At 40.1% G+C, this 14,946-nt stretch overlaps 1 protein-coding gene and 1 pseudogene across 1 annotated transcript; both read right to left on the reverse strand.

The window, feature by feature from the left end:
* Positions 1-7,687: 7,687 nt before the first annotated feature.
* Positions 7,688-8,632, reverse strand: LOC102542690 (olfactory receptor 10A6). The gene has a single exon (XM_006203489.3). The coding sequence runs from the start codon at positions 8,630-8,632 to the stop codon at positions 7,688-7,690; it is 945 nt and encodes a 314-aa protein (XP_006203551.2).
* Positions 8,633-14,379: 5,747 nt separating this feature from the next.
* Positions 14,380-14,771, reverse strand: LOC102542856 (non-histone chromosomal protein HMG-14 pseudogene; annotated as a pseudogene).
* Between the last annotated feature and the right edge of the window lie 175 nt (positions 14,772-14,946).

Genomic DNA, 14,946 nt, shown 5'->3' on the forward strand with positions numbered 1-14,946 from the left:
TACTATTTTAGAAATTAAAAATTGACATTTAAAAAATATTTATTTATTAACTCATTTTAAAAGGACAATAATTACCCACTACATGTTAACAGAAATGATATATTTTGATAGAAAATAATTATATTTTCAAAAAATATTTAGAAGAGTGGCACCTTTACATTTTTGTAAATCTCTTTATTATTTGGCTTAATAGGAAACAGCTGAATTCTCATATCTGCTTTGGCATTCAACCTATTATGATATAATGTATCATGTAGCTTCTGGAAAATTCTATATGGGAGAAAGAGATAAAGGCAAATAATATTTTAATATTATTATGAAAATAATTTTGATCTCACAGGACCCCTAAAAGGGTCTCAGGGTATCCTTAAGTTCCCCAAAGCAACTTTAAGAACCACTGCTCTAAACAAAATCACAGTTAAAATTGGTCATTGAATAGCTTTATACCTGAACAAAATATAAACAAAACAGTAGACCAAGAGAAAAGCTTCAGTTATTAAGATGGAAGTGTCTGTGCCCTACTCTTGTCAGGTACTGCTTTAGGCCACCCCAGCCTCATCCTGGGACATCTTTATCATGATGTCTGGGGTGATCTGTCCCTGTTTCTGGATAATGAGAAAAGCAGAGAAATAGTCCACCTAGAAGACCTAACACCAAAAACAGATTAGCTATAATTTTATTTTGGAACATGACTTGATATACTGTAAATTGCCAGATATCATAAGTCCAGAGCTTATTAGCAAAGACTATAGTACCATTTAAAAAGCACTTAATAATTAGAAACAGCAATAACAAAGACTGAAAGCATTTTCATGAGCAGTGAATGCCTGGTTTTTCCCCTCTTACGACCTAGCTGAGAAGTCAAAGGAAGGGGAAACATGAACTTTTTAAAGTGAATTGCCTTTCTTCTTAGTTCCCAAGAGAAACTGTATCTTACACCCAAATTACTCACATTAATGGAATCATTTTTAAGTTAATTTACTTTTATTTGAAGTCACCAACTGACAGTCCATTTGCTGTGAAGTCGCCTCGGCTTCAGCCCACATCTGGGTCTTTTCCAGCCACACTTGAGTACAAAGATAAAAACTGGAGGTGGCTGACTAGAAGTGGGCACTTTTGTGATTGGTCTGGGCGTTACCGAACGCAAGTTTATGTGCCGGATGCAGAGAAGCCAAACAAACCAAAATGCTGGCATTTGGAGCAGAGAAAGGTTTACTACAGGGCTCATGCTCAAAAAACCCCGAACCCCCTGAAGGGTTTCAGCAAAGCATTTTTAAAGGCCAGTTGAGGGAGGGGCGTCCCAGGGCATATGGTCAGCTGTACACAATTCTCTGGTTGATGATCGTCAATCATTAGGTGCCAGAAGTTCTGGGGGCTACGTGCTCATGATCATCAAGTAGTTAATTTCTTCCATTTGGTGGTGGTTTTAGCATCTGAAAAACTCAGGATATACACATCAGACACAATTTTCTAGGTAGTTCAGAGAAGAGCTTAAGCAGAGGGTATGAGGGAAGGGTCTGTCCCAGGGAGGCCCCATAGGGTCCTTACATGGCTTTCTCTGGTTGCCCTAAGTTGGAGGGGTCAGTGATTAAAAAAAAAAAAAAGGAAATGGCACTTGTTGACCAAAAATTAGGGAAACTGGCAGTTGTTGAATATGTCCTGACTGTTCTGAGCTGATTGCAGTACAGCATGTGGGTCACAGCTCTATAGTTTACATGATCTGACAGTTGTCTATTCAGTCTCCCCATTTATTTATAATTATCAGTTCTAACTGATGCAGGAAAACAGACGTGGGGCGTGAGGGGGGCCTTATCCCAGGCTCCGGTTGAGCTTCTGGGATGTGCCCCGCCAAGTGTGGGTCTTTGGCTTCGTGCAGGAAAGAATTCAAGAGCGAGCCACAGTTGAGTAAAGGTAGATTTATTCAGAGAGATATAGTGAAAGGCAAGAGAAAGGCCACAAGGTATGGGGGTTGGGTGCTCAGATTAAAAGTAGGTACATGTTTCATAGACAGAGAGTGGGCCGCCTCTGAAGAGGGAGACAGAGAGGCCATGTTGCCAGTTTTTATGGGCTTGGTGCTAATTATGCTATGGGCTATTATGCTAATAAGTGGAAGGATCAGTCTAAGTAGCCTGGGGAAGGGGCTGGAATTCCCAGGAAGTTAGCCGTTTCCCACTCTTTGACCTTTTGTGGCTAGCCTTGGGACTGCCATGGTGCCTGTGGGCATGTTATTCACCATGTTAATATATTACAATGAACGTATAATGAAGCTCAAGATCTACTAGAAGTTAAATCTCTCATCATCTTGAGCCTCAAGGCCTACTGAGGGTTGAATCTTTCACCATTTTGATGTTAATTGCTGTAGGATTCCTTGAATGGCTGTGCCCTGCTCCCTTTCATCCTGTCTCGTAACCTGTGACATGCTTGCTCCTCGTTTTATCCTGGTGGCTGGGAAAAAACAAAAAAGTCACCAGCAACATTAAGCTTTACATTCTCTCTTAGTTGAGTTCATCAAAGAAGAATAAGACTTTCTTCTCTAGAATTTCTAGGAGGAAAAAGCTGACCCCTTGTATTTTCTGGCTCTGACTGTATCATATTCTGCTCTTAAACCAACCACAGTGTGAGCAGCAGAAATTGTGGTCTGCAAGCATTTGAGCTGAGTGGAGGAAAAAAACCCAAACAAAATTTGTGGCTATTTTTTTATTTGAATATTAGGGTCATATTCAATAAATATCTATGGCAGAAGTAAATGAATGCTAGTGAGGTTGGCCTCAGCCTTTCAAACACTGAGTATCAGAACAAAATGACAATAGTCTCTGACTGCTAAGAAAAACTAATTGTGATCAAAAGCAATGTCACTAAGACAAGTTGTCATACATGTGTGAAGGCAACAAAACCACATTCTCAGTTGTGCAATTACTTTTAAAAATATTCCACCCATTTATTCTTCTCAAAAATAATCACTCTGGTCATTCATTAAAACTATGAACTCAAGAATGGTGACATTTAGTTAAAAAAAAATAGAGATGTAGACTCTCCAACAGGACCATCAGAGCTTGAGCTGACCCAGCTCCCAACTCATAGTAAGAATCCTCAAGGGAAATGGCATTTCAGCTAACCATATTTGCTTAAAATTCTGAAGTAAAGAGCCTTCAAGAATGTGAGTAGAGTGTTTAATATTCATGATGGAATCTATATGAAGTTAAGGCCAATGATTTAATTACTAACTATTAGCCTTCATTATGAAAATAATCGCATCATTGCAGAGAAGAAATTCCTCTCATAGGCTCTTTCCTGCAGGCACAACCTGTCATCAGATTCCAGTTCAGATTGTACTTTTTAAATATATAGATAAATACCAAAATATTGGTTGGTTGACTTCAGGTCATGAGGCTTCTACCAAATTTCTTTAATGATCAAGCATTACATTTCAATAAAAAATAGACAGTAAACATCCTTCCAGAATACCCATGAATTAGTTTGCTGGGACTGCCATAACAAAGCACCACACACTGTGTGGCTTAAACAACAAAAACTGATCATCTCACAGTCCTGGAGGCTAGAAGTCCAAAGTCAAGCTGTCAGCAGGGTTAATTCCTTCTGAAGGCTGCGAGGGAAGGATCTGTTCCAGGACTCTCCTTGGCTTGCAGATGGCCATCTTCTCCCTATGTCTCTTCACATTTTCTTCCCTTTCTGTACATGTCAGTACCCAAATTTCCCCTTTTTTATAAGGACACTAGTCACATCGGATGAGGGCCCACCTTGATGATCTCACTTTAACTTGATTGCCTCTGTAACGACCCTATTTCCAAATAAGGTTCTCATGTAAGTTGGGGCCAGGGTAGGACTTCAACTTATGAATTGGTGGTGGACACAATTCAATCTGTAACAATTGTATTTAATGATAACTGTAGAAATACGCAAGATATCTGTGTACTTCAGGCTCTAAGAAATTACACAGTCCTAATCAGTGATGACACAGAATTAAGAAACAATCATCTTGCTGCTTCTCAGGACCTTGGCATCACAGGGCTTCCTGTGGCACTGCTGCCCTTTCAGGACTTCAGGGAACTAGGCTGTTGTCATCTCTAGTTCCTCACAGCTGTTCTGGCTCGCCCGCTGCTCAGGGGAAGTAAATAAGGCTTGGTTATCAGAGAGTAGGTTCTTGTCTCACGGCAGAAAGAATTCAGAGAAGAGACACAGAGGTCAAGAAAGCAAGGTGAGGATTCACTAAGGGATCGTACACTCTCAAGGGGAGAGCGGGCAGACACAGGTGAGTACCTGCGCTGAGTTTCTTTGGCAAGCTGGTTATGTAGGGTGGGAAAATGAATGCACAAAATATTCATCGAGGAGGGAAGGGTTTGGGGATCATATCTCCTGATTTTCATCCCAGCTCCACCTCCCCAAAGGGAGGGGGGATTTTTGTCCTTATTTTGTCTTGATGGAAATTGTCACTCTGTGGGTGCATGATGGGTACTTCTACCTGCAAGGCTAATTTTATTGTAATGAGGACATAATGAGCAAAAGGTTACATTTGGACACCAGAGACTCCTGCCTTTTCCCACGTTTCTTTGTCTGCCTCCAGGACCCTTGTCGCCCCAAAATGTGTGGTTTCCTGTCAGTCTGGAGGTTCCTGCTTTTCTCTGTCTGCCCAAGGACCTCTGCTGTTCACAAGCTGTATGGTTTCCTGTCTTTTGACCCGCGCCCCACTTTCTGTGTTCACATCTAGCACTCTGCCTGCTCTAACAGCTTGGCTGACAGTTGTTGATTAGACATATAACACAGCCATCCCTAGAAATCCATTTTGTCCTGTTCTTACTGGCTTTAGTTTATTTGTTTGGCAGATACTGAGCACTTGCCGTAAAGCATTTTGTTGACAGAGCACAGCAGTTGAGCGTTTCTCTGATCTTCTCCCTGGCATTTGGAGTCCCTCTGGAGGCCGTAAGGAGATTTGCAGAACCTACCCTTTTATGCCAGCTACCATGATCTCCAAATCGCAGCTTAGAGTGGTTGCTTTCTGCCTTCCTCTGGAACTATGCACATACTTGTGAAAAGCTATGGGTGTAGCCCTGATCTGCACTACCTTGTGAAACAGTGCCTGGTAATCTCCACATTTTATACAATGAAAAACTGGTCCTGTTTAGACCTCAGGGAAACAGAAGGGCCATGCTTTTGAGTCAGTGATGGCATTTTCCTAGCAGAGCCCTTGAAAATAAGCCAGCTTGGCACAACCATAACTGCATAAAATGCAGGTTTGGTTCAGCAGGCTACTTACGTATATGGTAGGACCAGATAAAACTGTGTTGCTACAGCCAACAAAGAGAAAAAAAGAAATTAGCAGAGCAGCAATGCCTCCTCAGATCCTCAGCCTACTCAGATATACAGTAAAGTATATCTCCTTATCCTCTGGATCTGCCCTGTCACAAGGCGTCCCAAGACCCTATGTCATTATGCAAAGGAAAGGACAGGTCTGTGACCTGTTGGCAGGGAGCAAGTCAAGGGACTTCAGAAACCCAAAAGGCTCCTTATTTTAAGAAGCTGACTGCAGCATTTGACATGTCTTCATGTGTCGCATGTCACAGGCTGTATTACTTTGATAAGGCTGTGCATTAGTGAAAAGCCTCAGTTTTCTATTTGTGTTAGCCTAGAGTGAGACCCCTAAATTAGGAGGCCCACCAAAGTGTGGCTCCTTGCCTGCCAGCTGGAAAGAATGCACAGCTGAAGCAGAGGGACAGAGTGCAAGCTGCTTTTATTTCTCCAAAGAGAAAAAGAAAGGAAAGTGCTTGAGCAGGGAGAAGAAAAATGCACAAGGGAGGATAAGGCACTCCAGCCCCTAGGGAGCCGTCAGCTAAGGTGGCTGGTAGGGACAGCTCCGGCCCAGGTCGGGCCACGTGGACTTTTATGGGAGGCTTCTGTCTTCGTGTTCTCCTTCCTGGTGTGATTGATCCAATCAGTCCTTGTACAGGCTTTTCAGTCCTTGAGTGGGCTTTTCCAGTGGTTGTCATGGCAATCATCAACTGTCTTGGCGCTGGTGAGTGGGTCACTTAGCATGTTAATAATTACAACAGGTGTATTATGAGGCTCAAGGTCCACTAGAAGTCAAATCCTCCACCATCCTGGACTCCATTAGTTCTAACCAGTTCTTGTTTCTTCTCTGCAGCTGCCTCCTAAGACTTAGGTAAGAGTAACTGGTTTCTAGTTGAGGAAGGGACAGGAGTATGGTCCTAAGGGTAACATCCGTGGTAACAAATGGAAAGTTGCTTTTAACCGGTATACCTGCAACCTGATGGACCCAGCCTCTCCCTCAAAACACCATTTCCAAAGATTCTGTTCATCCATGAAAAGTTTAAAGGGAAGTAGGGAAGTAATCTCAGTTAATCATTGAGGTGGGTTGTCAGAGTCCTCCCCCAATGCCTGCAGGCTTGTCCTATTCGCCTGCTTGCGCCTGCTCTTCTCTGACTCAGGGAGACCTGGGAGACGTCAGCTTTTCCATAAACAAGAGGCAGGGGGTGGGGCACAGGGTCCTGCTCTTTTTCACTTGTTATTGTTCTTTACGCTCACACTTCACTACCACATTCACAACACTTCACTTCACTTCACTTCGGACATTTCTGGTCACCAAATGTATAGGGTTTTTTCCTCCACACAGAGGAATTTTCCGTGTCACCATCCTACGATTTAACTCAATTCTGACACTGTCAGGAGATAGTGTCGGGTCCCACAGTAAGGGCTCAGTCCTACAAAACTGCTCTCACCCCACTTCAGATGCCCATCACAAGTAGAAGTTCCCCAGGTTACCCAAAACTTCTGCCCAACTTAGCTACAAATCAGATGTTCCCATGGCCCCCTCCTTGGGTTCAGTTAATTTGCTACAGCAACTCACAAAAATCAGGGAAGCATTTACTTATACTTACCAGTTTATTAAAGGATATGATAAAGAGCACAGATGAACAGCCAGATGAAAAGTGTACAGGGTGAGGTCTGAGAGGGTCCTGAGCACAGAAGCATCACTCTCCCAGTTTGTGGATGTGTTCACCAACCAAGAAGCTTTATCATCTAGGCATGATATCATGTGGATTATAATCTCTGTAGGTCCCTGAATAGAGCCAGCGTAGTCCTCTCAATAAATAGGTGTTCTTTTCACCTCATTCATGGACAGATTTTCACTCAAAAATTAAAAAGCTCATCTTTTTATTTGTTGGCTTCTTGAAGCTCAAACCAGTCAGTGGGGCAGTATAGGTTTTCAAAATGAATCTAAAATTGTAAATATCATTTTTTAAGGTATTAAGATAATGTTGATGAAAGTCAAACTTAACAGTTGATTTCATCCATCAAAACCACATTATGAAAGCTGTTCTGCAGAAGTTAGAGCAACAATATTTATGAATGTACATAACTAGGTTCTTTACTTAGCATTCTCTAAAGGGACAAAACATTTACACACAATGTATGAACACCAACAAATAATTTTTTGAAGAATTTGTGCTGTACCCAGTAGTAAGGAAAATTATGCGTCTATGAAAAAGAATAAAACATTAATACATAAAGATGTCCCTTATATATTGTCACATTTGTTGAACTCAAAAATCAAGCATACTCACACCAAAAATGCAAACTGTTTCATCATTTATTCAATTTAAATAAAGTTCAACAGAGCAGTGACCAAATATCACACGGCTTCTCAGCACAGTCAGAGTGTGTGTAAATCCACTTTTCTTCGCCATAATTTCACCAAAGCTCTTTTCATCTCACTGTTTCGCAAACTGTAGATCAGTGGATTCAGCAGAGGTGTGAGAAGTGAGTAAGACAATGACATCAGCTTCTTGGTTTCTGGGGAGTAGCCAGATTTGGGTTGTAAGTAAGTCATACTGGCCGTGCCATAGAAGAGGGTGACAGAGGTGAGATGGGAGGCACAGGTGGAAAAGGCTTTTTGCCTCCCAGTGGTTGATTTCATCTTCAGGATGGCAAAGAGGATTTGAGTGTAAGACAAGAGTATCAATAAGAAAGGAACCATGATAATCAAAACGGTGCCAGTGAATGCGTAGATTTCAAACATAAAGGTGTCTGCACAGGCAAGCTCTAGCACTGCAGGGGTTTCACAAGAGATATGATTAATTTCATTGGGGCCACAAAAGGGAAAACTAGACACCCATGATGTTTGCACAGTACCTAATGTGAAACCTAAGCCCCATGAGCATATAACCAATTTCATGAAAACCTTTTTGTTCATAATCACTGGGTAGCTCAGAGGACAGCAGATTGCAGCAAATCGGTCATAAGCCATTGCCCCCAGGAGAAAACATTCAGTTCCACCAAAAAAAAGAACAAAATACATCTGTGCAAAACAGCTCACAAATGAAATTGAAGTTTTTTCAGTGGCGAGGACCACCAGCATTTCAGGCATAATGACCGCGCTGATACTCACATCAACCACAGACAAGTTCAGGAGAAACAGATACATGGGAACGTGGAGGCTCTGTTCCAGGGAGATGATGACTATAATGATGGCATTTCCTATCAGGGTCACCAGATAAATAATCAAGAAAATCCCAAAGAGCTGCTGTTGGAGTTCTGGAAAGTTAGAAAAGCCAAGGAGGATGAACTCAACCACAGAGCTTTGATTTTGCCTTTTCATTTCAGTAGTGGAGCATATTTTGTATTTATGCACATAGTATATAAATTATGAAGTCATAGTCCAATAGCTGAGAGTCTGTGTCTGCATTCACCCCAGATATTCTTGGGAGAAGATGTAACAAGGAACCCATCCTGACAGAAATTCAGTTTGGCAATTTTGAAGAATAGCCAGTTATTCCAACGAATGAATCTCTCAAATAAAAAGGAGGAAGTGAAGAAGTCTGGCTGAGAAATCTTGTCTGAAAAGTACAAAATAATATGAAATTTCTTTTGCAACTTGTACATTGTGTAGTTGGAAAACGAAAGTAGCCTTAAAACAAACAGAAGTATTTCATAACTTGGGTTCCATTCCCATGACATTGCTACCAGTATCATCTAATTTTCTCAATTTTACATAAATATGAAATTTAAGGCTGCAAAAAATAAAGTATAAAAGGTTGACAAATGGAAAAAGAAAGCCACCAAAATTTTGGTAATAGTCTAATAATTCAAAGTTACAGCATAGTTGACTGGTATTTATTATAACTATTAATCTTGTTCAAAATCCCTTTTTGTGATTTGGTTAAATATGTGATTGGCCTGCATGGGAAATTTCGAGGATAAATTCTCTACGGCTCATCCTTGTTATGATGACTTAAGAAAAGTCCATTTTGGAGGGAGGGTATAGCTCAGCAGTAGAGAGACTGCTTAGCATTCACGAGGTCATGGGTTCAATCTCCAGTACCCCCATTAGTAAATAAATAAATCTATTACCTCCCCCCCAAAAGAAGTTTAACTTCCTAAAAAAAAGTGCAATATTTATCGTTCTGAAATTGTGATTTAAACATTCCCCCCCACCTTTCTCCCTCCTCTCTTTCTCACAAAGAAGTTCGTTTAATCACTATTCAGTGTTGAATGACACTGACTCAGCACCTACCATTTTCTAGGCTCAGTGACCTCCAGCACACATGGGACCCCACAACCACACGAGAGAGCATTTTATCCTTACCTCCATACTCTCTAATTCCTAGCTCTTATAAATTGCTCTATTTTTCTCCATTACCACCAATTGACATTATATAAAAATGTATATGTAAAACCTAACTTCCTCACTAGAATACAAACCCCAGGAGTCAAAGATTTTGTTTGTTCTTTGCTATTTTCACAATGTCTACAGCAGCCCCTGGCCCATAGTAGACACTAAACCAATATTTGATGAATAAAGGAAGAAAAAAATGAGGAAAATCCACAAAACCTTCAAGGAATAGAGTGTCTAAAAGGAAAATGAAACCAGCACACACACTGTTGGGAAGCGGAGGTGATAACAAGTGCTGTAGACCTTTCAGTGAAGTGCTGAGCACTTCTGATGGGGGAGGGAGCGTGAAGAAGCAGAATCGCAGACTGCCATCAGCGGAAGGAGGAAAGCAGAAGGAGGGGGATGGATGACTGGCTCAGGGCAAAGTTATCTGATGACAACTTAGCATTACAGTGGAGGCCTGTTGGCCTTTGTGTGATGATTCGAAAACCATCAGAAATATGCTGTGGAACCCAGGAGAACAGAAGGATACAGCAAGTTGAAGACATTGAATGTCTTGAGTGCAGATCAGTAGGACGTCAGCAGACACTAGAAGGCAAACTGATTTATTTCTCAGTAAATCATCATTAAAATGGAATGCATTAACCATAATAATTATATTTAAGATATTAAAAAATCACCTAGAATTAGTAAAGTATAGTCATAGGATCAAACATTTAAAACATATTTCTAATGGAGAAAAAAAGAATAATGTGTTTCATTTGCAAATATTTAAAAGTGGATGGATTTTGAAATTAGAAAATTTAGAGTGTAATATAAATAAAATGAAACCTTTGGGGGCTGATTGTAAGCATGTTAAGGAACAAAAGTTTCTTGAGTGATAAAGAGTAAATGACCACAGATGGTCCACGATTTCTCTATAACTTAGAAGACTGATGCTGTCGTGATAACTTATTGATATAAAATACTTGGGCATATCACCCCCTTCTCCAGGCTTCATCCTTACAGCTGAAAAAAGTTGGAGTTAGACTTATTTACTAAATTCACATCTCTGATTGTTGCCTGAACCTTTCTCTGAAATGAAGAGAATAGACTGACTAACATCAACACCAAAGAGTCTACTGAGTCAAATATTTCAGCTGTGTCTGGTGTTTCCTGAGCACTGAGCTTCACTTCAAAGCATCTTCAACTATCAGTTGAGGATGCACTGTAAATAGAAAACCTACTAACAAGCACACAGCCGAATCTCCACTTTCTTACCTACTGAGTCTGTCGATTTAAAATTCATGCTACAGCATCAGAAATTTTACCTCTAGTCAAAAGCCACCTTTCCATAAACACAACTCAGTGATTCAAGTCCATTGATCCTAAGACGTTATATGACATTGAATCACGTGCCCTGGAGAACCCATCCCTGGAGAACTCGCAGTCACTTCGTACATGCGTTCCTGTATTTTTGCATAATAACTAAAGGAGCTTGAACTTGGCTCCTCAGGTGAGAAAGCTCAAAAGCACAAACCTGGAGCACCACTTCCTCAAATTCCTATGGGGAATAAACACTTCCTCAGACAAGGGACTCTATTTCCCAATAGCAAGTGGAAACAGGCTGAATGAAGGTTGTATACGGGGAAAGAAGAGATCAGAGAGATGAACGTGTGAGCAAATGCAGGAGAGCCAGAGGGAGACGAGTGATTTGATGGAATGAGCAGTTTGTGCAGTGCTGGGAAACAGGTTAAGGCAAGTGGATGGGGGCCTCTTTGTGAAGAGCCTCGATGGCCTCCCACCTGTCCCCTCCCGACCAAGAACTTTTGATCATTTGTAGTAGAAGTACAGAGGCACTGAAAATTTTATGAGAAAAATGTCATAACAATTGACTTCAGACAGAATTTTTAAACTGGAAATCCAAAATCTGGACTAGTTTGTATAATTTGAGCAAATTCATTTAACTTCTCTGATTCTATTACTTTCTCTATAAAATAAACACAATATTATTAATCTCATCAAGTATTTGTGAAAATCAAGGGACTTGGGGATCAGTCTAAACTGGCTTGAATAATTAAGGAAGCCACTGGCTCAGTCCCAGGAGACTGAAGTGATGAATGAATCTGCAGGCCTGACTTTGTCCAGAACTGGACGATGTAGCCAGAATGCAGGTTACCTTTGTTCACTTCCGCTTGCTGTTTTCCTGGAGTAGGTTGTCTCATTCTCAAGGAAGCTCACCCTTCCTGGCAGCAACAAGGCTGACAACACCACTTAGGGATTCATTCTATCTAATCTGTGTCCAGTGGGAAATGTACCAGTTGTGCTGAAGAAAAGATTTTCATCACAAAATCAATCCAAGGATTCCTCCCATATCATTCACCATGGTGGGATGACACCCCATGCATGAGCAGTCACATGCTCCAGGCATGGGGAAGGCTGCCTAATATGTGCTCTCCATGATTCATATTCTGTGAATCCCATCCCGGGGAACTTCGGACATACTGAAATCTTCTATTTCTTGATGTAGGTGACAGTAGCACAGGGGATGTGCAGTTTGTGAAATGTCATCAAGATGTGGAGTCATGCTTTGTACCCCTTCCTAGGTGTGTATTAGACTAGATCCATACATTTCAGATACATGGAAAGGGATAAAGGGAAAGAAGATTAATACCAAACTAGTTCAAAGCCAATAGTACTAAATTTATTTTTAAAAATCAAAATGGAGATTTAACATAGCTTCTTCAAGGACTGACAAAGCAAACAGAAAGCAAAGACATGGACGTGGCAAGATTTTAATAACATTTTAATTTAATGGATGGTAATGAGAGAGTAACTGTGGGACAGAAAGAACACTTTTTACCTTGCTTCTGTACATTTTCCTACCAAAATGTTTCTGACATCTTTACAAAAAGTGGTAAAGTATTGGTCAGAGAGAAAACAGCAATAAATGCAAGCATTTGGCAGTCACACATGGAACATACTTTGCGATAAAACTCCAGAACAGAGGGGAGGGTATAGCTTAAGTGGTGGAGTTCGTGCTTAGCATGCACGAAGTGCTGGGTTCAATCCCCAGCACCTCCACTGAGAAACCACATAAATAAATCTAATTATCTCCCCCCTGGAAAAAACTCCAAAACAAAAGCAAAATTTAGATAAAAAACTGAATATTATTATAAGTATTGTTAAATAACTGATTATTAAAAGATCCCAAATTATTATTATTATTATTATTACTACTACTACTACTATTATTATCTAGAGTGTGGCAGAACCAGTATAGGAAACTAGTTTTTCTTAATCCTTGTTGCATTTTCCTATAGCTTCCATTAAGCCATGCTTTCTATGCTTTATGCATATTAAATTGGCAGTAATGAGTAATGTATACTTATTCTGCATTTTTTATTTCTTCGAATTTTATCAAGAAATACTTGATATAGAATATTTTATTACGTTAAAGTCACAACTTAATGATTTGATATATGTATGTGTTGCAAAATAATTACCACAGTAAGTTTAGTTTAAGACCCCTATAATGGAAACGGAAGAGGTAGGAGCTACAAAATGTACCTAAAACCAGCCAGGCAACTTTAAATGCAGAATCAAAAGAATAAAGCCAACTTTTAATACAGGTTCAAAATGCATATTTCAAACTGGTATGAAGACCACAGTGAGAAAGTTTCAGCAGCAGCTCCTCTAAAGTTTCCTCTGAAGTGTGTGGGTCATAGGGCAGACTCCCACGGGACACCTCATGACCAACTCCGTGGTCATCCAAGGGGCCCATTGGACCCCCTCCCACAAGATGCTACCCCAACATAGGAGCTTTCCTTCATTCTCCCACATTCTCTTCTGCTTTCCTCAGCTGGGGAAGGGGACAGGTGAGACTCTTCAGAAGTAAGGAAGATGAAGATGGCCTAACTTTAGGATAAAATGTGAAAAAAACAAACAGATTCTATACTGTGAAGATTAACTTCTTTGAAGCATTTGCCTTTTTTTTCTTTCACAATTGAGATTTTATTGGTTGTTCTGTGGATCAATACACAGACATTTCAATTTGTACACAATTCTTAACATATGTACCAAAAATCTAAAAAAATCATGTAGTTGTGATTCTTTTCCAAACAGTTATTCCAGTGACTTAGAAGCTTAAAATGTGGAAGCAAATTTTCCTTAACAGGGTATCAAGTACCAATATCATCCAGTGTTGATATGCTGTTACATCGTAAGTCCCACCAATTCACAATTTAATATCATATACACTGCATACTCAAACTTTCAATCCTTCACTGCACATTAACAAAGTTACTAGGAAAACTGGACTACCACGACCAAAGATGTTACAGAGTGCACAAAATTCTGACCAGGAGAGCCAAGATCAAGAAGTGGTTTGCTTTAGGAAACATCTCTACCAAAAACAACATGGGAAGAGATGCAATTTAAAGTGTTCAACAACACTGTAAAATGATTATGAATCAATAAAAAATGTAAAAAAAAAATAAATAAATAAAATAAAGTGTTCAAGACATTAAATGCACAACTGACTCCAAATTGCAATTTAATTATGCTCTGTATTATAGGATATAAAAACTACCCTCCCCCATTATGGCATGTTAAGCTGATACCGAAGACAATCAAAGTCTCCCATATTCAATATCCCGCTATTTTCTGGTTGTATCAAAAAATAAACAACCGGCAAATGATTTCACGTCTTTAAAAAAAGCATTTACACTTAAAAAATAGGATGAGGTGGGATTCCCTCCTTCTTAAAAATGTTTCTAGAGCTACTATAAAATTTGCATTTACAAAATAGTTGATAAATATACTCCTCTGGATTGTACAAGAAGGGAGACAGGGCCCACTGATAAGACCAGGTGAGTGCTATTAATCAGACTTGGCTCCTTTCTCTTCTGTTTCATCAGAGGCTGGGCTCTCCTCATTTTTAGTTTCTCCGTTTTCTGCAGGAAAATCTTCTTTAATTTCTTGGTTAGCCACTTCGGCCTGTTTTCCCTTTTTCCCTTTTGTTTACACTTTTCTGTCTGAAGATTTATCCTTTCCTTTCGCCTTTTTTGGCTTCGTTTTCACTTTTAGCTGACAACCTCGCCGATCTCCTCTTCGGCTCCTCCTTCACCGCCCCGTCAGCGGTCATCTTAGCAAAAACTCTTTGAATCAACAAATATGTGGACAAATGAAGCTATACATTTTGGTTTGAGATTAGGCTTTCAGAGGTTTTTTTTCCCCCATGAATGGCTTTTATAATTGGCCCCTCTAAGGGCTATGAGAAGGAAATTTCAGGACACCAGAGACAGAATCTGATAAAAAGT

The sequence above is a fragment of the Vicugna pacos genome, chromosome 10 (genome assembly GCF_048564905.1).
Source record: "Vicugna pacos chromosome 10, VicPac4, whole genome shotgun sequence".
NCBI classification, from domain to species: Eukaryota; Metazoa; Chordata; class Mammalia; order Artiodactyla; family Camelidae; genus Vicugna; species Vicugna pacos.

Coding starts and splice junctions, on each gene's coding strand:
- LOC102542690 (XM_006203489.3), bottom strand. CDS start 8,632: ATGAAAAGGCAAAATCAAAGCTCTGTGGTTGAGTTCATCCTCCTTGGC.